Source organism: Hemiscyllium ocellatum, chromosome 3, assembly GCF_020745735.1.
Source record: "Hemiscyllium ocellatum isolate sHemOce1 chromosome 3, sHemOce1.pat.X.cur, whole genome shotgun sequence".
Taxonomy (NCBI): Eukaryota; Metazoa; Chordata; class Chondrichthyes; order Orectolobiformes; family Hemiscylliidae; genus Hemiscyllium; species Hemiscyllium ocellatum.
The window spans coordinates 23,674,792-23,702,018 of record NC_083403.1 but is presented as its reverse complement, the minus strand read 5'-3'; the positions used below and the strand labels follow the sequence as shown (position 1 = coordinate 23,702,018).

Below are 27,227 nucleotides of genomic sequence, written 5' to 3'. Positions count from 1 at the left end.
GCTTCAAGGGAATGTTGATTGTAAGCTTTTATCAGCCGTTTGATCCTATCAAGGACAGAGGAATGGTGGCAGCATACTTCTACCCACACGTGTTACTTTCCCTTCAAAATAAAAGATCCAAAAATTCTTAAACTGTTGTTGACAAAGACAATGCCTGTTTCTAATGCCAAATGTTTTGTGTGCTGCTTTTTAAAAATGGTTTCTTGATTTGAGAGATCACATCCATTTCCTACAATACAATTGAATCCAATATTGCTGCTGTCCTTCATTTTCTGAGCTCTGTTAATTTCTTATTTACAGCAAACACAGTTTACAGTTTTCGTCCCCATATTTCAAAGTAATTACTGGCATTAGAGGATACCCATGTCCCACAAATGAATTTAAAAGAAAAAGTAGTTAAAAAAAGAGATTCACTAGGCTGTTTCCTGGGATGACGAGGTTGACCAAGAATGACTAAGCAGATTATGCCTTTACTCATTAGAGTTTGGAGGGGTAGGTGTGATCTTTATTGAAATTTGCAAGAATCTGATGGATCCTGAGAGTGTACATGTTGAAAATGTTTCATGGGGGAGTCTTGAACTTGGAGACCTGGTTACAGAATAAGGAGAAATTGATCTAAATCTGAAATGCAAAAGGAATTTCTTCCTGGAGGGTAATGAATCTCGGGAAGCTAATTTTGTGACTGGTTTCTTTTCAGATTTGGAGAAATTTACTTTTTAGTTCACTGTGTATGGAATGAAAAATTGTTACCTATGTTGCGATAATAATATGCTCCAATGAAGTTTATTAAAATAGTTCAAATCTAGCCAGTAGCTCATGTTTCTGGGTTTTTTGTGAAGCAAGCAGGTCCAATTTTCAAATATTTCATGTGTGGTGAATCATTGCTCGTGACAATGACTTTACTCGGCTGACATATTTGAATGGCCAAATAAGGGAAGAAGTGACTGTATGAACATAGAACTATTGTTTTGCAAATGTCACTCAAACCTCCAATTCGAATTTACCATTGATACTATACAGGCAGGGAAAATTATGGTATTTGCAAGGAACTAATGTAAACAATTTTGAACTTTCCAAGAAATGTTATTCTGTTTGGCAAGTTGATATTTAAACTGATTTTAAATGATGCAAATTGCTTGCAACATTGTATAGTTTTGCAAGATAATTTTACGTTGAATAAAATTGCTGAGTTGATTATCTAATTTTTGTTTCTCTCCTTTTTATCCTTTTACAGCTTGTGAAGCAATTGAAATAACGTTTTGAGCTCAAAATAGCAATTTCTGAAATAGAAATTTGTCAAGTACAGAAACGTGTTTATCACAGAAATTCTGTATTGAATTTTTTCTTAAATGCACAAAGAGGCGGAAGGAAGATAATTGTGTATAGGGGTCACATTCTATGCTCCGCATCACCAACCTGCGAAATTATGGCAGTAGTGAGCAATATTAATTGCATATTTTACCTTGTCATACAGATTGCAGTATATTTGTGCCATATATTGCTGAAAACCCAAAACAGTAGTTCAGCAATCTTAGTGATGCATCTTGGACCTCGTGGAAATTGCTGTTGAATAGAGCATATCACATATGCATAAATAAATGCATTTCATCTTTTACTGTTTACCAGTTTATATGTTTTGCCATCACATAACGGTGGCACAGTGGTTAGCACTGCTGCCTCTGAGCACCAGAGACCCGGGTTCAATTCCTGCCTCAGGCTACTGACTGTGTGGAGTTTGCACATTCTCCCCGTGTCTGCGTGGGTTTCCTCCAGGTGCTCCGGTTTCTTCCCACAGTCCAAAGATGTTCAGGTCAGGTGAATTGACCATGCTAAATTGTCCGTAGTGTTGGGTGAAGGGGTAAATGTAGGGGTATGGGTGGGTTGCGCTTTGGCAGGTCAGTGTGGACTTGTTGGGCCGAAGGGCCTGTTTCCAAACTGTAAGTAATCCAAAAAATTTTTAAAATAAGGCATACGTGATTTATATCTTTGGGAAATCTTGAAATTTGTGTACAGTCTCAACATTTTTAATATGGAAACAAAGGACTTCTTTATTTTTGTAGAAAAAAATGTTAAAGCAAAACCTTTTTGAGCCTGCTCAGCCATTTAGTGAGATTGTGGCTAATCTAGCTCAAAACCATTTTTATTACACTATCCCTGTATTCCTTAATGTCTTAATATGTAAATTTGTATTAATTCAGTCTTGAAAGCATTCAAATACAGTGTTTCCAGACTTCTGGGGCAGAGAATTCCAAATATCCATCAATTTCTGAGTGAAGGAATTCCTCTTCATGTCAGTACTAAATGGTCAACACCTTATTCTGAGACTCTGTCCCCTAGTTCTAGACCCTCCCAGTCAGGGGAATAAACCTGCCTGTATATATCCTGTACAATATTTGCATGTTTGAAAGTGATCACCTCTACTGTGATCTTTGAAGAACAGAATCTAGTCTGTTTAATCTTTCTTCTATGGGCAAATCCTGCACCCCAGAAAGTAGTTCAGTGTGTTAAGTGCACTCTCCTAGCGTTGAGCAGATCTTTCCTTGCGTAAGGATATCAAAACTCCATGTGCTAGCCCAAAATGAGACTGACTGAGACTGCACAGAATGCAATAAGACTGTGTAATTCTTATAGTCAAATCTTCTTGAAGGCCAACATTCAATTTGCCTTTGTAATTGATTTCAGAATTAATGTTCATTGTGTTGTGTTCAAGGCTATGGAAATGCCTTTCAAGTTGAACATTTCCTAGCCCCTCATTATTGATTAAATACTCTGTATTTCTTTTTTCTTCTTTACAAAGTAAATAACCTCACTTTCCTTCATATTGCATTCCATCTGCCCAATTTGGACCCATTTGCTTTGCCTTTTCATGTCTTGATGCGTCTTTCCACCCACCTCTGAAATCTTAACTTCCATCTAGTTTTGTGCCATGTGTAAACAACCTCTTTTTGGGCAATCCCTCAAGATAGAGGCAGATATTCCTTCCCCACCTTCTGTTGTGGGGCCTGAAGTAACTAAATACTCTAAGACTCTACTGGCAAACCTTGTCAGAGCTGGACCAGTCTTTTAAATGGATAGTCAGTTTTCTACAGACTCCTTCCTTTTCTATGTTGGGCTAAGAATTCCTTTGAGTTACTGCTAATGTATTGTTTTCAGTGAGGCTTTGAGGGTGTCTCCGAAGTATTTCCTCTGCCCTCCCCATAACTACTTGCTGTGAGGAAATTTAGAGTGCAAGTTCAATTGTGCAGTTTTGTCAGTCTGCCTATTACACTGATTAACCGTAACCCAGTGCCTCGATAATGCTGAATTTAGGCCTGAGAGGGGAAACTGATATTGGAGTGTGTGTCATGCTGGTGGATTTGCACAATTCTTGTGGAGATATCACTGGTGATATTTCAGGTGATTGCCGTGCATTGCTCACATCTTCAACGCATACAGTAATGCTAGTAACATTGAGTTATACACAATAGCTTGGCGCAGGTTTGCAAACTTGGAAGTTTGTGAATACCTGTGACCCAAGCACTGGTCCTTGCAGTAACCCATTGTCACAGCCTGCCAACCTGAAAATGTCCCTTATTCTTGGTTTCTAGAATTATCATCACATAATCCCTATAGTGTGAAAACAGGGTATTTGGTCCAACAAGTCCACACCGACCTTCCGAAGAACAACCCACCCAAACTCATTCCCCCTACCCTATAGCTGTACATTTTGCCCCTGATTAATGCTGCTAACTTACACATCCCTGAACACTATGGGCAATTTAGCATTGCCAATTCATCTAACCTGCACATCTTTGGACTGCGAGAAGAAACCGGAATACCCGGTAGAAACCCACACAGACACTGGGAAATGAGCAAACTCCACATAGACAGTCACCCAAGGCTGTAATCAAACCTGGATCATTGGCATTATGAGGCAGTAGTGCTAACCACTGAGCCATCGTGCCGCCCATTTTGTCCATTATCTGTTCTCAATCGTACTGTTATAAAAAAGAATTTGATCATATTATTTCACATGGTTCTAATGTTCTAACAAAAATATGATTTTAGTTTTTAGTTCTGTGAAGATATGACCTGGTTTATGCAAAGGATCAGAAAGTCAATCATTAAGTTCAAAAAAATCATATATGAGGTGTCAGCTAAATGACCTTGAGGGAAAATTGTTGGAAGTGTTTGCTGACTCCATTTTTCTAGAGAGAGAGAAAAAAATGGAGCCAGAAGTAAGTTAATGCAAGGAGAAAAGGTTCATAAGAGTAGAGTGTTATTAGCGGTCTACAGTTAGAGCTGGAGATAAATTGAGGTGCTTAGATGTGTGGAGGAAGGGATGGCCTAATGGTGTTATCACGAGACTATTTATCCAGAGACCCAGCTAAAGTTATAGGGACTCGTGTTCAAATCTTGCCATGACAAATGGTGAAATTTGAATTCAATAAGTACCTGGTGTCTAGTGATGACCGTGAAACTGGTGTTGATTGTCACAAAAATCCATCTGGTTCATTAATGTTCTTCAGTGAAGGAAACTGCCATCCTTACCTGCTCTAGCCTACATGTGACTCTGGACCCACAACAATATAGTTGATTCTTATTTGTTTGCTGGGCAATTTGGGATGAGTAATAAATGCTGGTCTGGCCAGTGACGTCCACACCATGTGAATGAATTCAAAAAAGAAATCAGTGAGAATAAAGTAGACTTTGGCAATATCAAAGAAGAAGACATCCTACAAGATTGTTGAAGACATAAGTTTAGGGAACCCATTGTAAGTAATTGAGCTGATTTAGTTTAGCTTGAATGAAAGCAAAACAATGGATGCTGGAAATCTGAGACAAAAACAAACTTCTGGAGAAACTCAGCAGGTCTGTCAGCATCTGTGGGCAGAGAACCAGAGTTGATGTATGACTTCTCTTCATTCTATCAAGCCAGTTTGTGCATTGGATCAGACTTTTCCAATGTTGCTGTCAGCTGGGATCATCATAATGTCAGTATATACCCACTGCAATTAATGTATTCTAATTTTGTTTTCTAATCTCTCTTTATCAACAGCTTTCTTATCCATTCTGCTAATTACATCATCTTCTAAAACTTACAATTAATTTGTTAATTATGAGTTCCCTTTCATAAATCTGTATTCACCCTACCCAATCTGAAAGGACCAAGAGCAGCTGATACATGGGAACACCACTACTTGCAAGTTCCTTTCCAAGCCACTCACCATTCCACTAACCTGGAAATATTTTCCCATTCCTTCAGTGTCTCTAGGTAAAAATCTTGGAATTGCACCAAACGGTATTGTGGGTTTATTTAAAGAATATGGACTGCAGCAATTCAAAAAGGCAGCTCCTCATCATCATCAAGGATAATTAGGAATGGGCAATGTACGCTGGCCCAGCCAGTGACACTACGGTTCAACAAGTGAATAAACAGGATCAAATGATATTTATGCTTAGAGGCAGAAGATGTGACTGTGATATTGAATGAAAACTTTGCATCTGCCTTTACTCATAAGGAGATTCCACCTCTCCACAAAGCATGCTAGCAGAACCAAAGTTTGGTTAGAGACACATTGTCAAGATTTCAACTATTTCTACCTCCTGTAACATTGCTCACTTTCACCTCTGGCTCAGCTCATCAGCTGCTGAAATCCTCATTCATTTACCTTTAGTCTCAGCTATCTCATGCATTCCTGACTGGCATCTTGTTTCTTACCCTCTGCAAACTTGAGATTCTTCAGAATTCTGTCCGTATTTTAAATTGCACCGTCCCATTGCCCGTTCACACCCATGGTTTGCTGACCTTCATTGGCTCAAAGTTGAGCAACGTTTTGATTTTCATCCTGGTTTCCTGCAAGGCCTTGCCCCTTTATAAACTCCTCCAGTGTCACAACTTTGAGACATCTGCACTCATCTGTTTTTGGCTTTGAGTCAATTCTCAATTATACTTTCTCCACTATTGGTGGTTGTACCTTCAGTGCTTGGGCCCCAAGAAATACCCCTCTGTCTCTGTAACTTACTTTCCTCCTTTGTAAAATACTTAAAACCTACCTCTTATCAAGCTTTTGGTCTTTAAACCTCCTCTCTTTTTATGCGTCTCATTTTGATACTTTGCTTTAGAATGTTGCTCTGCATTTCCTTGGGCTATTCTATTCATGTGAAAGTTGCCACCTTGTTAAAACAAAAAAGTTATTGAAAGCACAACAAAGTTGACCAGAATGTCAATTTGATAGATAAAATAGGAAAGAAAGGCACAAGCAGGATTTTAAAATAATTTTTGGGGTGTTTTCTTTCTTCCGAATAAGTCATTGGTAAAATATCTCTGTGTAAGACTAAAATTCAGTAGATTACATTTATGAAGACAGGAACACTTTACCAAACAATGTGGGTGGGTGATGCAATATAATTAATTCTCAACACAGTAATAAGGTTTTATATTACCAAGATTAGTCCGCAACCACAGCAGCAATTGTTTCTGTTCCAGTCAGCGAAACAATGGAATTCCTTTTTTGTAACCTATTGAGTGGTGTTGCATGATGGTTTTTTTTGTTTGGATGAGATGATGCTAGACAAGATGCTTATAATTTAGAATGATGTAATCTTCCAGGAATAGCATTGACTGCCTTTCCCTGAAAGGGACAATGTTGTTTTTGTTTCTTTAGATGCCCAGATTAACTGAATGTAGTCGTTGGAGGTCAAAATGTGTGAAGACAGAAATTGGCTATTGCAAGTAGGTTTGAGTGTCACAGTGTGTAGGCAGTAATGTGCTTTTGAAACATCAAAAGACAATGGATTCATTGCATATTGGCAACAGTTATGTATCTATTACGGTAAAACAGTACCCGGTGTTTAAAATAAACTAAGAAAAGATCAAAATAACTGAGTACCCTTGAATAAACTAATTTATTGTGCTTACTTTATTTTTGAGTGATTTGTCAGTGTTTGCATTGATGGGAATTCAGTACCATTTTGAAACTCTTCAGATACTGAAGCAATTCATGTCCAAATGCAGGATCCTGGGTGTTACCATTGACCAGAAACTACAAAAGATTCAAGAGCAGGCCAGAGGCTAGGAATCTTGCAGCAAATAATTGCCCCCCACCCCACTCCCCGGATTCCCATTATTTGCAATCTACAGGTCACAGGTCAGTAATGTGATGAAATACTCCCCACCTGCCTGGATGAGTGCAGTTCAAAAAACACTCAAGCTTGATACCATCCAGGACAAGCTATTCATTTGATAGGCACCTTGTCTCCAAGCTCACCTTTTCCCCACTGCACATAAATCAGTATAAACCATTCACAAGATGTACTGAAGAAGTTTGTCAAGACTCCTCTGACAGCACTTTCCAAACCCACAACTGCTGTGATCTAGAAGGACAAGGGCAGCAATTACATGGGATTATCGCCACCTGTAACTTCCCCTTCAAGCTACCTACCGTCCTGACTTGAAATGCATCATTGTTTCTTTGTTGGGTGGTGTTGGGTCAATGCTGAAACTCGCTTCCTAAACAGCAACATCAGTGCCTACACCACATGGGTTTCAATGGTTCAGGAAGGTTTCCTTTGGCTTAAAGTTAATCTGATCATGTCAGGAGGTGGGAAAGAATGAGGTGAAGGAGATTTTAAGAAGCATATGCCAACTTGAAACTGCGAAAAGTTTATAATAGTAAAAATAATAATGGAGTAGTTAGGAGAACATACAGATAAAAACAAATGAGAGAGAGTTGACCTGGTTAGATTTTCTTTTGATGGTGCCTTAGAAAATAAGTGAACAAAATGTTATTATAGTGGAGCTGTGACATCAAATCATGTCGATGTGGACATATATGGAGTATGCTGGGTGGGAGGACCTGGAAAATAAAGATAGAACTCAGTTAGTCATCTTAAAATGATCTGAGGTTGTAACAGCTCTATCTGAAAGCTTACAGATCTTGTTGAAGGTTTACCATCTGTAATCTTTGCCATATTTTTTCTTCTCTATCCTAAGAGAACATCCCTTACAAATCATAGCATTGATAATGGATTCTGGCTAGATTTCCACTGAGAGTTTACTTGACCAGTGTTGTCTGTTTTGCTGTCTTCCCTCAGCTTCATGTGCCCCCTTTCTTGCCCCATCCTTTCATCCCTGCTCCATCCATCCCTCTGTACTTGTACTTTCCTTGCAATTGTGAAAATCTGTCCATGTCTAGACCTTTCAGCATTTCTCAATCCTACAAGGCCCCCATTTTTTGCAACCTCATACTTTGTTTTTGTTTTTCTTACCTTCATTTTGCTTTATCACGGTTGTTTTTCCAATCCTCTCTCTTCAATCTCTTTCTCTCTGATTTCCTCTCCTTGTCAATACCTTTCTCACTTTCACCATCACATGGAAAGCAGCACAATTATTGTTCCACCTTTTAAGCCTGGTTGACCTGTGTACTGATTTTAAGGTTGACTCTGTGTAACATCACATGATATAAATTTCATGGTAATTTGCAGAGACAATAGTCATTCCTCAAAAAAAATTCAGGCTTTTGTACATTTAGCCTAGGTCAATTGAATCTGAAGAAGAACAATAGACAATAAAGCTAAAATTGGGTTTGTGCCATCGAATCCACTTTCCTGTTTTGATTTGGAGATGCTGGTGTTGGACTGGGGTGTACAAAGTTAAAAATCACACAACACCAGGTTATAGTCCAACAGGTTTAATTGAAAGCACACTAGCTTTCAAAGCAACGCTCCTTCATCAGGTGATTCATCACAATCACCTGATGAAGGAGCATCGCTCCGAAAGCTAGTGTGCTTCCAATTAAACCTGTTGGACTATAACCTGGTGTTGTGTGATTTTTAACTTTCCTGTTTGTATTGTTGGAAAATTTAAAAGTATGGACTGGTAAAATTAAATACAGAAATTTTACACATTTTTAGACATTTGACAACTATGACATTTAATCTTCACATTGAGAGATGGGTGTCATAAAGATCATTGCTTAATCAAGCTAAAGATACCAAACTATTAATAGACTTAAAGCTGGAATTAGAGCACGGATTAGTCATCACAAATCAACTTAACCAACTGTCATGAAAATGTGCCTGATTGCACAAATGCGCTCCTGTAATGCCTATGTAACAATATAATCAACTTAACTTGAGAAAGACCAAGAAATTCCAGTGTATGGAAGATTAGTTTCTGTCAATTGCTTAGTTTTTGTCATTATGGCTCTGTTAAATATGGGATGATTTGGCTTTGAAGATTTGATGATTTTGCATTAACAACTGAGAAATGCACCTCTACCGAGCAATCATTATACTCTATTATCTTTATGACTTAAAGCCAGTTAACTTTTTATAAAGTGTCACTAGAATGGAGAAGTCCAATTGCACAGAATATATGGTGTGTATGACCAGGTAGTTGATATTAGTAGCATTGTTTGATAATATGTGTGAATTGCCCTTTGATTAGATTTATGAGATATGTTCACTGGAGACAACAGGGCATCAACTTAGCATCTTTTTTTGAAAAATGTCATCTCTGATAGTTCAACACTCCATCAAGATTATACTAAAGTCCCCACCTGGATTTTCGAAATCTATAACTATTAGATTATTCCGAAAAGGGATGACATGAACCCACAATCTTCTCATTAGAGAAAATTGCTATATCTGGACCAAAGCTGACCATTTAGTACACAGAACTCTTGAAGCCAGAAAACAGGAGACACTTCTGGTCAATTAATATGGCCTGATTTTGAACCAAGTTCCAAGGGTAAAGTGACCAACATGTAAAATGCACTCCCAGTCTGATACCCCCAAAACATTTTTAAAAGCCTGTAATGATGTTAACAGATTGTGTCGCAACTTACTGAGGTAGCACACTGGAAAATGAGCTCCAACATTCCTGGAGTCAACATGAAAGAAATACACAAAGTCCCCAAACTGCTTGATTTACAGAGTCAATTTAATCGCAAGCACGAACCAGTTTTCGTTACTTAACCAGAAATAACTTACTTTATTACAGATAATCAATTAAATTAATTCACACAAATCAAAACTCTCTAGACCCTTTATAAATTCTCCTTTACATACACAATGACAAACATAAACAGGATTTTAAAAAAAGCACATGGGCAGAGGGAAAATAGTTCCATAATCTTTGTTCTCCAGATATGATAGGTTGGTTCTTGCTGATCCAAATGTTACTTCTTGACCTTTTATTGGAATGTTTCCACTATTTTACAAAAGGCACAGAATGGCTGTTTCAAGGTCACAAATTGCACCATCTAAAGGAATGAGAAGCTTGTTCGCTTCTGGTTTAAAGTAGTTTACTGTAGAGAACTAAGAGTGAGTTTTCTCTTGTCTAACTTGTCAATGTCTTGCTCACAGCCCAAACTGTTCAGTGAACAATTTTGTTGTTGACGGCCTAATAAACCTCATGGTTATTTTTGAAGAGACAGCTAAGGTAGGAGACGGGAATATGTATGGATTCTATTTATAGGATCTGGACCAGATGGGCCAATGGACTGAGAAGTGACAGATGGAGTTTAATTCAGATAAATGCGAGGTGCTGCATTTTGGGAAAGCAAATCTTAGCAGGACTTATACACTTAATGGTAAGGTCCTAGGGAGTGTTGCTGAACGAAGAGACCTTGGTGTGCAGGTTCATAGCTCCTTGAAAGTAGAGTCACAGGTAGATAGGATAGTGAAGAACACTTTTGGTACAGGAGTTGGGAGATCATGTTGCAGCTGTACAGGACATTGGTTACGCCACTGTTGGAATATTGCTTGCAATTCTGGTCTTGAAAGGGTTCAGAAAGGATTTACAAGGATGTTGCCAAGGTTGGAGGATTTGAGCTATAGGGAGAGGCTGAACAGGCTGGAGCTGTTTTCCCTGGAGCGTCGGAGGCTGAGGGGTGACCTTTATAGAGGTTTACAAAATTATGAGGGGCATGGATTGGGTAAATAGACAAAGTCCTTTTCCTGGTGTCGGGGAGTCCAGAACTAGAGGGCATAGGTTTCGGGTGAGAGGAGAAAGATATAAAAGAGACCTAAGGGGCAACTTTTTCACGCAGAGGGTAGTACGTGTATGGAATGAGCTGCCAGAGGAAGTGGTGGAGGCTGGTACAATTGCAACATTCTCGAGGCATTTGGATGGGTATATGAATAGGAAGGGTTTGGAGGGATATGGGCGGGTGCTGGCAGGTGGACTAGATTGGGTTGGGATATCTGGTCAGCATGGACCGGTTGGACCAAAGGGTCAGTTTCCATGCTGTACATCTCTATGACTCTATATGGACTTCCTGAAGGCATTTTATAAAGTCCCACATAAGAGACTGTTAACAAAGGTAGAAGCGCAAGGAATTGGCAGCAAATTACTGACATGGGTAGGAAAATGGTTGGTAGAGTGGCAGATAACAAAAAGTATAGATAATGTGTAGAGTTGGTGACCAGTGGTGTCCAAAAGATCGGAGTTAGGGTGTCAGTTATTCATTACTTATTAACTACTTGGATAATGCATGGAACATCATTTATCTAAATTTACTGATGACATAGTTAGGCTGCATTGCGGACAGTGTAGGTGACAGCATAAAATTACAAAGGCATATTGATACACAAGGTGAAAGGGCAAAACTGTGGCAGGTGGATTTCAATGTAAGAAATCATAAGGTTATTCATTTTGGGCTGAAAAACCATAGATCAGGGTACTTTTCAGATGGCATGAAGCTAAACATAGTGGATGTTCAAAGAGACCTGGGGATTCAGGTGCACAGATTTTTAAATTGCCACCAGCTGGTGTAGAACATTATGAAGGAGACTTATGGAATGCTAGCCTATATATCTAGAGGACTGAAAAATAAGGATGCCGAAGTTAAGCTGTAGCTACACCCACTTGGAATACTGTGAGCAAATCTAGGCACAACACCTTAGGAAGGCTATATTTGCCTTTGAGGGTATACAACATAGGTTTACAAGAATGATACCTAGACTGCAGAAGTTAAGTTATGAGGAGAGATTACACAAATTAGCCCTGTTTTCTCTAGAATTTAGAAGGCTAAGGGGTGAACTGACCAAAGTCTTCAAGAGTATACTTGCCTTTATTGGTCAGTTGGGAGTCTTGGAGTTGGGAGATCATATTGCAGCTGTGCAGGACATTGGTTAGGTTACGTTTGCAATACCGTGTTCAATTCTGGTCTCCCTGCCATAGAAAAGATGTTGTGAAACTTGAAAGGGTGCAGAAACTATTTGCAAGCATTTTGCCAGGGTTGGAGGGTTTGAGCTCTGGGAAGAGGCTGAATAGGCTAGGGCTATTTTCCCTGGAGCATTAGAGGCTGAGGGGTGACCTTCTAGAGCTTTATAAAATCATGAGGGCATGATAGGGTGAATTGCCAAAGCCTTTTCCTGTGTAGGGGAGTCCAAAATTAGAAGGCATAGATTTAAGATGAGAGGGAAATGCTTTAAAAGGGATGTAAGGCACAGCTTTTCCGAGCAGAGGATCATACATGTATGAAATGAGCTGCCTGAGTCGATAATAGAGGCTGGTGGAAAAACAACATTTTAAAAGCATTTGGATGGGTGTATGAATAGGGAGCATTTAGAGGGATGTGGGCTAAATGATGGCATATGGGACTAGGTTAATTTAGGATATCTGGCTGGCATGAATGAGTTAGAAATGAAGGCTCTGTTTCAATGCTGTACATTGCTATGCCAATATTAAAAGGAAAAAGCAGAGGAGATAATAATAAATATTTCCACTGGCAATCTAAGAACTAGGAGGCATAGTCTGAGAATTTGGGCTAGATCATTCAGGAGAGATGTTAGGAAGCACTTTTACACACAAAGGGCCAAACAGGTTTGGAACTCTCATCCATTAACTGCAGTGGATGCTGGATTAGTTGTTAACTTTAAATTTGGGATAGATAAACTTTTGTTGAGCAAAGATATTAAGACGTTTAGGCTAAACCAGTAAGGAGTTAGGTCACAGATCATCCATGATCTCATTGAATGCTGGAATAGATTCTAGGGCTGAATGGCCTGCTCCTGTTTCTTTGTTCCAGAGGACCTTTGTCTTTGGTAATTGATCCCTAGTTCCTAAACCTGCAAAATATGCAGTTATACATGTCTGTTCCTGGGTTTCATGACAGTTCTCTCTCATTTCAATTTATTGTTTCAAACAGCAAAGCACCCAAAAATGTGATCTTTACACTGGCATTTTAATATCATTTTCTTCTTGGCACGTAAAGATGCATTCTGAGATTAGAGTTCATCCAGGATAAAATGTTTTGAAAATATTCTTTCTTTTATCCCAAAAACTATACACTCCAAAGAGTTATTGCCTGTTTCAGAAAGTTTCAATGCACTCTGTTTTTAGAAAGTTCTTGGTCTCAGTCACCGCAGCAAAGATCAGCCAAGATTAATTGTGATGGAACAATGGGAGGAGAGATGTTGAATGAAAATGAATGATCATCTGCACAAAGCAGAAAATCCACAATGAAAGTTAAAGCTGGTGCAATGACTGTTTAATTAAATAAGGTTGATGGATAAACAGTTGGTGGAGTTAGTGATCAATCATCTTAATCCAAAACTATGATCTCCAAATAAAGATCATGAGCTAAGGGCTCAGTGATGAGGCATATCAATTTAAAAGTTTCAGCCAGGATCAAAGAGTCCCAAGTTGACTCAGCATTCACAACATTTGTAAATTGTCTTATGCAATTAATACAATTGAAGAATCACTAAACAATAATCTTTAAATTCTGGAACTTTTGTTAAATGACCTCTCTAAGAAATCTATTTCAGTCATTTTTATTTGAATAAAAGATCTAGAAGACACCAGGAGAAGGAAATTGGATAATACTTGACAAGGAAAATATTGTGATGGGTAAAGAAAATAACTGAATTGCAATTTCAGTGAGCCAACAAGTACAATGAGTTAAGGGCCAATGCTGTGTAATTGTGATTTTCAACTTAAATCAGTTCTGTCCTGTACTGCACATTATGCTATGAAACAAATGATTCAATCCTTTTGGAGAAGTTTCTCCCTCTCTTGAAGTACGTAAGTCCTCTTGTATTGGGCACATTACATTATTGATTGGCTGCTTTACTTGGTGTAGTGACTAATTGTGAACCACAATCCGTGATGTTCCATGTAGCACTTTATCATTTTGAAGTAGCACATTTACAATCTCCACTATCACTCATTATTAAACATTCACGTCGCTAGCTTTTTTAAATCAGTTGTACAGTATTTATCGTATAAGCGATACCTAATATGTAAGTTATTCTGTATGACTAAGCTCTTCTAACTTAACCACACCAGTTGAAGTGTGTCTGTTTACTCACTGGAAAACCACATTCCTAGTAGTTTCAGTTTCAATAGAACTGATAGTAACTAATTACTAATCACTGAACAGCATAGTGGTGAAATCATCCTTCAATTTTGCTCTCATTTTCGACTTACAACATTTCTCGTTTGAACAGGAATTAGTCGACATGAAATTTTCTTTGACCACCCTCCTGTCTCCCAGCACCTCCATCACTTCCATCACCAAATAAATATCTAATGTTGTGCTATACATGTCATGTTTGTGTTTGAAAAGTGCACTGTTGTTTACAGATTGTACAAAAAGCCGTGTCGTGGTCTGGATCCATAGACAGCAATTTTCAAATTGAACTAGATATTGCATACTAAAATATGTTACTGTTTGAAAATGTTTTTGTCATAGAACATGTTGAGATTAAGGTCCAGGAGGGTTACATTAAGATTTATGAAAACCTGAGACTGAAATGTTTGACCCACTGTTTCATTATCTGATCTAAATTTGCTTCCCAAGAATCAGAATGTTCAAATTCTTTTAAGAGTGTATCTCTGAATACATTTTTTTAAAGTGTAAAAATAGCTTGTGAAATAGAAGATTAATACCAAGGTTTAGAAGGGTCCCAGCACTCTGAATGTTCACTTTTTTTTCTTCACTGATGCTGCCATACATGAATTTTTCTAGAAATCTGTTTTTGTTTGTCTCAGGCCAAAATTGAATAATTTATTCTGTGATTTGGGACAGGAGGATGTGACTGCAAGTGAGGCAGGTATAGGGACTCTGGGTAGGATTCAAGAAGCCTTGACCTCTATAATTGTCCAATGGCTACAAGGTTTTTATAAGCTGTGTGGACAAGAGTGAGAACTGCAGGGAGGCTGAATGAACAACCAAAGCACCTTGCTACGTGAGCTTCAAGTGGGGTAGATAGGAGAATAAGAATGTTGTTGTGCAAGGGGACAGTATAGTAGAATAGATACTGTTCTTGCTAATGTCAAAGTAGGACATTAAGAGCTTCTTTACATATTTTAAAAGGAAGATAGAGTGCGAAGTGAACATAGACCCCTTAGAAAATGAGGTTGTGAAAATAATAATGGGAGATCAAGAAATGACAGAACAGTTGAATAAATATTTTGTATCAATCTTCATGGTAGAAAAGACTATCTTTCAAAAAAGAGAGGAAAATATGGAGCGGAAATAAATGCATTAGAGAAGACTTACCAGAGAAATTAATGGGGGCTAAAGGCCAATATATCACTTGGCTCTTGTGGAATGGATCCTGGGATATTAAAGGAAGTAATTATAGATATAGGAGATGCACTGGTAGTAATTTTCCAAAATCCTTAGATTCTGGAAAAGTCCAAGAGAATCTGAAAACTACCTTGTAACACAAACATTGGAAAAGAAAGAGGACAGAAATGGGTAACTACAAGCTACAAAAAAAATCCTGGAGGAAGTCAGCAGGTCTGGTAGCATCTTCAGAGAGCAAAACAGGCAACGATTAGAGTCCAGTGGCCCTCTGTCAAACCCTTGTTTGATTTCCAGCATCTGTTGTTTTTTTTAAACTACATGTCAGTAGGCTGAATGTATGTCATTGGGAAAATGTTCAAATCTATTACAAGAAATGTAATGGCAGAGCATTTAGAAATAGATGATATAACCAGTTAGAGTCAGCATGTTTTCATGAAGGGGAAATCATACTTAGCAAATTTACTAGAAAGTTTTGAGAAGGTAATGAGCAGGATAGATAACGGTGAGCCAGTAAATGTAATGCATTTGGATTTCCAGAGAACATTCAATAATGTACTGCATTCAAGACTATTAAATAAGATAAGAGCACATGTTATTGGGCATAATATATTAGCATAACTAAAGGATTGGCGAGCTAGCAGAAGATACTGTGTTGGATCGAAGGGGGCAGTTTCAGGTTGATAGCCTCGGGATCAGTATTGTAGCCACAATTATTTCCAATCTGTACACATTAGTTGAGAACAAGTCCCATCTCATTTGTGGATGACGAAATAAATGTTGAGAAGGCAAGGGTAAGGATGGCCTGAAGAGTCTGCAAAGGGCTACATGAGTGGGAAATAATTTGGCAGGTGGAATATATTGTGCGAAGCTGTGGGGTTATGCAATTTGGCAGGAAGAATACAGAAGCTGAACATTATTCAAATGGAGATAGATTGCAGAGAGCAGTAGCACAGAAGGATTTGGGGATCATCATGCACAAATCACAAAAATCAAGTATAAAAGTTCAGCAGGAAATGAGGAAAATACATGAAATATTGACCTTTATTTCACATTTGTTTTAAAGGAATATTGTCACAGTTTTCCTCACAGATGATATGGAAAGCATAAGTCTAAATATATGTTTAAAGCTTGTTTTCTTTTTAAAACTTGATTGGGTTAGATTTTATATCACTGCCATTTCACAACCAAAGGTATCAATCTTTATTGGCTGCTACTTGTAAATCAACACGGTTAAGACAAGGAGAGAGACAGCCAAACCAAGGCAAATTTCTACTTCTATATTTGCAGCACAGTAAAAGCCTTCCAAGACTCTCAAAACTGTTTCAATGTTTCCATATCAGACTTTTCAATAACTAATTCCAGACACTACTTTGTAACTTAAATAAAAGACTTAGAAATTTATTAACAATATAGTAACTTTAGCAGATTAAAATTAAACAACAAAGTAATTAGTTAAGGTCTATGCTTTAAATCTAAACCTTTGTTTTCAGTTTCATTCACATAAAAAACACCGGACAGAAAAACAGTTGTGGGATGAGAAAAAGAAAATAACAAAACTGGCTGGCTTACTTAATTGGTTTTGAAGATGAGGGTTGTTCCACAGGCAAAGTTGATTGACATCTTAAGAAAAACAATCAAGAAACCATCAGGGTCACCTTCACAGTTCACTCAAATAAAGGCAATATTAATTGTAACTTAGCTCTTAAAATTTCGCAGAATAGAAAACTGCTTGTTGGAAGTTAGGCTGGGAGTTTTCAAATCTTCATGGTCATCAACAGAAAACTCAGTCCAAAACTCTGTTCAGTTCTGACCAGTCCCTGACTGACTAACCATCTCCTCCAGAATGTCTAGTTTCCAATCAATATCTGCTTGAGCATAAGGTCTTCTCAGGAACCAATTCCCAGATTGTGACCTCATTAATAGCCAACTTCTGCAACCTATTGTCACTCTTCCCTGGTGACAAATCATCTAAAGAACCTGTTGGTCAGGGATCAAACTGCAATTAACTTTCAGGTCTGATCGTATGAGTAAACAAAAGCTTGTTTGGTCTGACTCTCTTTTAACACAAGCTGTTCCCTACGGCCCAAAGGTCATCTTTAGCTCTCAGTTTCTAGTTCAAAACCAGAATTGTTCAGAGAATAAAATAAAAATAATGAACAATCAGTGAAGGCTCACACAATAGTTATTTTTGCTAAAGTGCAAATATGACCAGTATTTCTTCACTACACTTTTTCAGATTTTATTTGAATGGTGTTACATCCAAGTCTTCAGAAATAGTATGTCATATTGTTTTGAGGGTAACCCGGACTTTGGGTGGCTAATTGCTTAGAAACTTACTGGGCACTTAGAGTTTCTCAGCTTCTGTTAAGGTAAAAACAGAAATATTTTTGTATCAGCTGGTGCTGATTTATGAATGGAATTGAAATGTTGTGTATTTTTACATCTGTTTTATTGCAATCAAAATCAGTACAGGATTTTGCATAGGTAGTTCAATGTAGGCTGTACCAAGATTTATAAGTTAATCATTTTAATCAGGCCAGACCGATGTAAATACATCTTGAAATAATGTGATGATGCTAACCTTAAAAATAATTTTGCATATCATCCATATGACTAATTGCTAATGCTGAAATTATAATCCAAAAGTACAGTAATGCATTTCAGTGAATTTCTTCTGAACAAGCACTGAAGAGTAGGGGTAAAATCATACCGATTGAAATGTGATGAAATTTGCCTAAATTTCTGCATGTCCAAATAATTGCTCAAATGATTTATGAAAATGCCTGTCTGTGAAGGATTTGAATGGCAAAAACTTACTGTGTGTAAATTCTTAACAAAAACTTTCTGCAAACTTATCTTGCTTTTAAAAATATTGCCCACCTCATGATCTGCACATTCTAATTGATTATTCAAGTTTGGTGAAGAAGCGTGGGAGGCAGGTTCCAAAGCATCATCTTAATGAATTTGGATAAGTTTTTCCTTTTCAAATACATTGTAAGGCTGTGGGAGAATGAAGCTAATTGAATATCTCTTTGTGGTGGCCACTGATTAGAGCTTAAAGGTTCAGTGTACAGAGTTTAAGGTGACACTTTTTTCTAGTCAGAGTTTTATTCAAGCTCACCTATCACAAAACTCAAACTCATTGATTACTTGTTCGTTTTTTTTTTGGTAAAACAACCTATTCGGTCAGGGGCTTGAACCAATCTTGCTGGCTCACTGCTACTGTCACAAGACCCTCTTGTTTCCAGTATAAATATTTTTAATCAAACCTGATCCAATATGTTTCAATACAGTGATTTTAACACTGACCTTCTGGCCCAGAGAGAGGGACACTACCACTGTGCCACCAGAGCATTTAAGGATTAAGCACTTGTTCCCGGTAAAAATTAAATTCTTGCACAAGTATCACATAAATAAGTGGTGATTACGTATTGCCCAGTTTCATTTGACATCCCTGCCCAGCAGACTGTACAACTGATAGTAGCTCTTTTCTGTGTTATGAGATTCTGTATAGTTTTCCACGATCGAATTATGCAGCCAGCTGCTGATATAGAGTTCTCCTAAGAATAAACTAGTCTTTTAGGGACATGCCAGTCAAATGTTGGATGTGTCAACATGCTGCCAGAGTGAAACAACTTAGCCTGTACAATTGTACCACAGTTTCTATATTGCACAGTAGAATTTAGTAGCCCTCCAGAACTCTGGCATCAAATACAGATGTGGAAATGGGGTAGAGCATTGTATCTTCATGCCAGCAAGAAAAATGTTTAGTAAAGTAAAAGCACCTGTGAATGGAAACGCATGGTGTGGTCTTAATCCAATACAAGTGTTTGAAATGAATTTGTGTTGAGGTCTACAGAGAATTCCAAAACACTAATCCAAATGTTTTTTTCTGTCTCTGTTTTTGCCACAATGTGCAGCATCTGAATGACTGGAACTCCCAGAATCCAGACTGTCTTCTGCTTGTAATTAAAGAACTGGTGCAACAGTACCACAAATACCAGTGTGATCGACTCCATGAGAGCTCACGTCTTATGTTTGAATATACAGCACTGCAGGAGGGGCCTGAATTTGGAGACAACATGGAAATCTATGCAGGAAGAAAGAATAACTGGGTAAATTTGTTGTTTAATAGGCATTAAAAAGGAAATAACTTTGTTTACAATAGTACCAACAGTAATTGGAGGACTACAGTATCATTTCTTTAACACTGTTTAGGTCTATGTCTTGTCCATCTCAAAATTCTGTTTTGTTTTTAAGTTACTTTTTTTAATGTAAAAGTGTTACTTTATTTTATTTATTCATTCATGGCACGTATTCATTATTGGCAAGGCCAGTATTTATTGACCATCCCTTATTGTCTGGAGGTCAGTTAAGAATCAATTACATTGCTTTGGGTCTGGAGTCATGGGCAGGCCAGACCTTGAGGATAGCAGATTTTCTTCCTGAAGGACATTAGAACAGAATAGACTTTTACCACAATCAACAGTGATTACATGATAAAAGGCAAACTTTTGCTGACAGATATTATGTTAAACTCAAATGTCACTATCTGCTATGGAGGGATTCAACCCACATCCTAAAACATTAATGTGGGGCTTTGGATTACTGTCCCAATGACAGTACCACTAGGCTGATGCCTCCCATTTTTCGCCAGTATTACATGTAGGAAGTGAACTGTTATGCAGTGGTCATTTGGGTAGGGAAAAATTAACTGCACTGCTTTTTCCAGAATGGCAATCATCTTTGGGAGCATTGTTACTTCTACAGCCATCCAGGCAAGTAGAGTGTAGTTTATAGACCAAATCAATCCTCCTCACAACATATCAAGAAGATAGTCTCGACACTAACTACTTCTTATTTTAAAGGCAAGTGGCAGGTGTTGCATTCCAGCTGTAATTCAATTGGTCAAATTCCCAGTCTTGAAGCAAAATGCACTTCATTCTTCCCCTATAGTTAAAATACAACAAAAGAAATAAGAAATTGGAATAACAACTCTATTGGAAAACTAAACAGCAACTGTTCCAATGTGGTAACATCCCATAAACAGAGCCTTGGCAAAGGCAAATTCGGTAAAATAGACTGTCTTACATGCAATTCTCCATTCCAGGAAAAGCATCAAGAGAAAACTGTGTGTGTGTGTGTGTGTGTGTGCGTGTGTGTGTGTAGCATCGACACACCAGCAACTGCTAATGAAAAACCAAAACTCAATATGGGAGCTTGACCCCGGAATTTCCTATTCCTTGGATGCTGCCTGACCTGCTGTGCTTTAACCAGCAACACATTTTCAACTGTGATCTCCAGCATCTGCAGACCTCATTTTTTACCCACTGACGCAGGCAGTATTCTGACTTTAAAAAAAGAGAACTCGAGGCCTCACAAGCTGTTTACCTTATTAGTAAAAATAGCTTGATACCTGTCTTAAAACCATTCTTCAAAAAAAAGGACATAATACATCTCTTAAAGCAATAGTATTGTCACATTAGTAACTTCCACTCCCAACCTGCGCTTCACGCTTCAGTGCATTTAGAAAAGCTTTGGCTGTTCGGATAAAGGCAAAATACTGCAAATGCTGGAAAACTGAGACAAACCGAAAGAATGTAGAGAAACTTAACAGGTCTGGCAGTGTCTGTGGAGAGAGAAACCAATACAGTTTTGAATCTGATATGACATTTTCAGATCTGAAACCAGCACACACAATGTGGGAGAAACTAAGCAGGCAAAACTTTATTTAGTTCTGAAGAAGAGTCATACTGGACTCAAAACGTTAATTCTCTCCACAGATGTTGAGTATCAGAAGTTGAGCAATTCAGTGGGCAGGTTGGAAGTGAGTTTAGAGTACTGGGAATGCCAGAAATGGAGGTGGAAATGATGGGCAGGGCAGTACAGAAAATTTAGATATGAAAAGTTCTTTGACTTCCCAGCTTTGGTATCTGCAGTTGTATATATTTAGATTATTTGATTAGGAAGAATGACAACTCTAGAATCACTAACTGTGCATGGATATATATTACAGAGATGTATGTTCTATAAATTTTTCCCCTTCCTCATGCCTTGAGGCAAACAATGTACATGCTTCTGACCATTTTTATATCTATTCGTGGAACTGGCCACTAGCCTGCTGTCAGTAGCCACAGCTTGAGGGACACCATGTCATGTAAAGCATAGCTGATTGTGAAATTCTCCTGCTCTAATTACCTGCCATAAGCTTGTTAGAAGGATTTATAGTTAACTCGTTTGGTCACCTTATGAATGCATCTTCCATGGTCATACATTCCTGAAATAAGATGTAAACTTTTGAGCTTCTGTCGCAAGAGCTTCCATCAATGTTGGTGTTTGTGCTCCACTCCAACCCTTTCCCATCTTCTCTCCTCTCAATCTGCCATCATAACTGTCTAAGCCCTTAGCCCTCATTATTTTTGTCTTGAACGTATCTATAATAGTCAATCAAATCATTTCCTGTGGGAGAAACTTCCACATTCTTACTGTTTTTTGGTAAAGAAGTTCCTTCTAATTTCTTATTAAATTTCTTGATGACTGCTCTACATTAATATCTTCTAGATTTTATCTTTTGCGTAAGAGGAACCTTTCTGTGTCCACTCCAACAAACCTTTTCATAATTTTAAAAAGCTTTGTTAGGTCATCTATCAGCAGTTTTCTGCAAGAGAAAGAGTCCCAGCTTCTTGACCCTTTCCTAATAAGCATGTATCTCCATGCATTTCTGTTATTATCTTTGTAGATTTTCTCTAAAGCTCTATATTCTTTGTAAAATATGGTGATAAGACAGACAAAGTCATGTAGTTTCAGCAGGCATTCTTTGCCTCCTCACTTCGATACTGCAGTGGGATACCATCTGCTGCCTTGGTTTTCTTAAGCTGGGATACAGCCTTCTCTACTTCATGCAGGCCTGGGGGTGTTCCTGAGCTGGCAGCATGTGGCCTGCTGTGAGATTCAGTTAAGGAGGCTCAGATTGACAGCAGAGTCCTGATTGAGGAGGTTTCAGATCTGCTACCCCAGCGTTGTTTGATGGCTGCTTTGTCCTTGGTAAGAGTCACTTTATTCTTGGCCAGCAGTGGGTTGGGGCCTAGGATGTTTGGTCTGTCAGAAATCTTAACAGTATAGAAGAAATCCTGCACATTATGGTTGTCAGCCATTCGTTGGACCTCCAGTGCTTTCTCCATTCACCATCTGTTCTGTGTGTCTACGGTTCATTCTGGACCTCGGCCTTCAGTTGCCTGTATGTTGTCTTTTTCTCTTCTGATTGTGGTTGCTTTTTTGCTGTCAGAAATGCCAACCTTTATCAGCTTTTGGCTCCCCGATCATTCTCATCAAAAGAGTCTTGGTTGTTTCCTGGTTAAGTGACCAATCGAGCTTTTGCAGACATTGATGGAATATCTCTGCATCCCGTAAGCTATTGCAGCCTTCAGTCACCTAAGGAAAAGGGTATTCAAGAGCCACAACATCAGAACCAACACCAAGATCATGGTTTACAGAGGTTTGCTGGTTCCCACCCTTCTATGTGACTCTGAGACATGGACTGTCTGCAGCAACGCTGCCTATGTAAGATCCTGTGAATCACAGGGAAGACGCACCAACACCATCGACCTTGAATAGGGCAACATCCCCAGCATTGAGGCACTGGCCATCCATGACTAGCTATATTGGGCTGGGCACACTGTCTGCATGACCGACACGAGACTCCCCAAGCAGGCACTCTACTCCCAGCTCCAAATGACAGGCGAGCCCCAGGTGCACAGAGGAAATGTTTCAGTGGTACCTTCAAGGCCTCGCTGGCGAAGTACGGTATTCCAGTCGACACCTGAGAATCACTGGCCCAAGACCATCTAAAGTGGAGGAGGAGCATCCAGGAAGACATCGAGCATCTTGAGAACTGCCATTGGGAGAAAGCAGAAGCCAGGTGGTAACAGTGAAAGGAATGCGCTACCACACCAATGCCCTACCCACCCCTTCCTACAATTACCTTCTGTCCCAAGTGTGGCAGAGTCTGTGGAAGCTGCGGCAGAGTGTGCAGCCACATACGGACTCACTCAGAGTGCAAAAGAATCATCCTCGTCTGCAAGGGACCACCAGTGATGATGATGAAAATAAGGTGACCAGAATTGCAGACAGTGCTTCAAGTGTGGCTTAATAAAGGTTTGATACAGCTCTTAAAAGAGGCTGTGGCTATGTGACAAGTAAGGTGTGACAAATCCAACATTGAAATCTCATCACAGTGCCATCTACAGGAGTTCCACACACTGAAAGCATGTGGAGTGTCGAAGGTTTGCCTCAAAGGCAAATTTGATGCATTATGGTTAATCCAATTGGTTGCTAATGTCACTAGGCTTTTTTTAAAGATTACTTCACTTCAGTTTTTATGTCATTTAGCTCATTGGGATCTTTTAGAAAAGCAGTTTCTTTTGAATGTGCTCACTCTGTTTCTGATGAAAACAGTAAACAGCTTGGTCATTTTTCTTATGAGGGAAAGTATAAAAGCTATTTAGCTTCCATACATTTCCTCTGTAATCTTCAGTCATTTTTTTAGGCCAACACATGATGAGAGGAAAGCAACAACTTTGTTATTCTGTAATTAATAATGTTAGGCAAGCTGACAGTCAGTTGCTGCAAAGGGAATATATTACATTATCAGAAATATTGTCCTTCATATTGCTTGCTAAATCATGTCCCACCTACCCTGTCTAAGTAGATATTCGCCATTCCTCGATTTGAGGAAGAAATAAGAATTGTTGTGGTGCACTAACGCTAATTTTCCAGCCTCAATCTTAATGTTGCTTGTTTAGCTTTACAATTGCAGGTTATATTTTGCCGCACAACTGTCACTGAATTAACTTTGTGTGAAGAGTTTTGAGATATTTCTGAGACATGTGACAGGAAATACATGAATTTCATGTGCTGTATTAGAGAAGTTTTGATAAAGACTGTTTAGATTTGGAGTCTTGGAAAAGTTTTTTTCTAAAAATTCAAAACGAAGTAGCATGTCATTTCCTTCTGTTCAGATTCTTGGCAAATGCCAAATGACTTTCTTTGTTGAGTTGCCAACAATCCTAATGCTCTTTGAAAATTATAGAACATGTTTCTGGTCATAAATGTTTCAATTTGCCTGTAATTTTTCCAAAACTGTAGTATGTACTTTTTCACATCCCATTGTGTTTTTTTAAAATTATGTATTTCTTTATAGATTTTCCATTGAACTTACTAAATCCTTAACAGAAAAGGAAACAGACCAATTCAAATGCAGTTAAGAGCAGTAGGTAATAAGACATGTGATCAAGGATTATATGCTATTCTTACAAATACAAAAATTTCCATACACCTTCCAATTGTGATCGCAAATAGTGTTTTGAAAATCTTTACCACCCCTCAACAAGAATTGAATGAAATAACAAGGAGCATGGAGACCAGGCACCTGTGCCAGTGGGAGCACAGTTGTTATGAGTAGATCAAAGCTTAATGTTGGAAATTGCTGCCCTGCGAGTTTGGAACACCAAAACGTCAACTCAGAACCCCACTTGTGTCCTGACCCTAACTTTGGGAAGACCTGTACTAGGAGTTACATATTACTATTCATAAATAGGAGCATTTTTGTAATAGTAAATTAACAACAAATGTATATCCATTTATAGCATAGTATATTTATGAAGACTGCTCCAGCAGCCTCAAGGAAGTGTGTTGGTAAATCCCTAATGATCAACCCTTGAACATTGTCCTCTTCCTCATTCACGAACTGCTCATTATATATTCCAAAGTATGGCTCAGCTTCCCTATGTATGCTGCTCACATTCAGTTGTACTTCACCATCTTGCTCTCTTCCACCAATTTATCTCAACTGTTTCATTCCTTAACTGGTTTTCGATTTTGATTACCTGTGATTAAATAAGACTGAAACTATTGTTTTCAACTCTGATCTCAAATTCTGTACCATCTATTTTACCTGTTCTGGCTGAACTGGATTAGAGTCACTGAGCTTTACAGCACTGAAAGAAGTCATTCACGCATTGTATCCCCACTATTTATCCAGCATTGATCTACTTTAGCCATGAGCCTGTAGCCTTGCACGAGAATTCATGTCAAGACTCCAGCAATCTCCTCCTTTTGTTTTCTGCAGCAGTCTGGGAAAGGTCCCATCTGGACCTGGATATTTATCTAACTTCCATCTGCTAAAACTGTAATTTTGTCAACTTTACCAATTAAAATGCATCACGGTCCTCTTCCTTGATTCTAGAACTATATTTATCTGTGTCTTGAATACAAATGAAAAATGCTCATTTAAAATCTCACCTACATCTACCAGCTCCATGCACAGTTTGATGCTTTGGTCCCCAATGGGCCCTATTCTTTTCCTGGTTAACCTTTTGCCCCCGGTTTCAACCATAAACTCCACTTTTTCTCTTTACATCCAATCCTTGATATCCGAGGTTCTCTGGTCTTGTTGGTCTCCTCCTTCAACTTTTTGGAAGGATGTTGGCCCTATGCACCCAGCGTTTCCTTTATATACATATTTAGATATGCTGAGTAGTGAGATTAAGGTTGTGGTTGAATACAATTTTGTTTCTGCTGATGGGCCCATAGTTAAAAATCGCACAACACCAGGTTATGGTCCAACAGGTTTATTTGGAAGTACAAGCTTTTTGAGCACTGCTCCTTCGTCAGATATCTAATGGGGCAGGATTACAGGATGCAGAATTTACAGCAAAAGATCAAAGTGTCGTATAATTGATGTGATGTATTGAACAAACCTAGATTGCTGTTCAGTCTTCCATCACTGAGTTGAGATATCTTTTCTTTTAATAAGACCTTAAGTTATCTCAGGAATGTGATTTGAAAGAAGTTCTGGGATTTACACATTAGTGAATTGAAACCTGCAACCCCAATATAAGTGGTTAAAGACTTAACAGCAATCTAGGTTTGTTCAATATATTCATCAGTTGTATGAAACCATGATCTTTCACTATAAATTCTGTGTCCTATGATCCTGCCCCACTAGCTACCTGGTGAAGGAGCAGCGCTCCGAAAGCTTGTACTTGCAAATAAATCTCAGAATAGAATCCCTACAGTGTGCAAACAGGCCATTTGGCCCAACAAGCCCACAACAGCCCTCCAAAGAGTATCCCACCCAGAGTCATTCCCCTACCCTATTACTCTACATTTCCCATGACTAATGCATCTAACCTACACATTGCTGAACACTACTTGCAATTTAGCACAGTCAGTTCACCTAACCTGCACATCATTTGGACTGTGGAAGGAAACTCACACAAACACTGGGAGAATATGCAAACTCCATACAGACAGTAACCCGAAGGGTGGAATTGAACCTGGGTCCCTGATGTTGTGAGGCAGCAGTGCAAACCACTGAGCCACTGTGCTACCCAGTAGGGTAAATCTGTTTGACTATAACCTGGTGTTGTGTGATTTTTTTTTAACTTTGTCCACCCCAGTCCAAGACCGGCACCTCCACATGATGGCCCCATTTGCCTCCTGGATGCTCTCTTTTACATTTCTAGTACTGTTCAAAGTCTATCTCATTTAGTATGGTGTTCGTGCCACACAACACGAAATAGGATATATTCAATTTGACCAAGAAATCTGGACCTTGTCTCTGTAATGGCAGTATGATGGTAATTCCTACTGGTACTGCCAAGGACAATATTCAGACAACTTGGCTGAGAGTACTGCTAG

The 27,227-nt window shown here is 38.6% G+C and overlaps 1 protein-coding gene across 7 annotated transcripts in view; it reads left to right on the top strand.

Moving 5' to 3' along the window:
- The window catches only part of babam2 (BRISC and BRCA1 A complex member 2), a 205,386-nt gene that overhangs the window by 32,903 nt on the left and 145,256 nt on the right, over positions 1 to 27,227 (top strand). For all 7 annotated transcript variants that reach the window (XM_060856095.1, XM_060856110.1, XM_060856080.1 and 4 more), the window contains exon 5: positions 19,448 to 19,642. In XM_060856095.1, the coding sequence (XP_060712078.1) occupies positions 19,448 to 19,642 (195 nt within the window). The remainder of the gene's footprint in view (positions 1 to 19,447; positions 19,643 to 27,227) is intronic.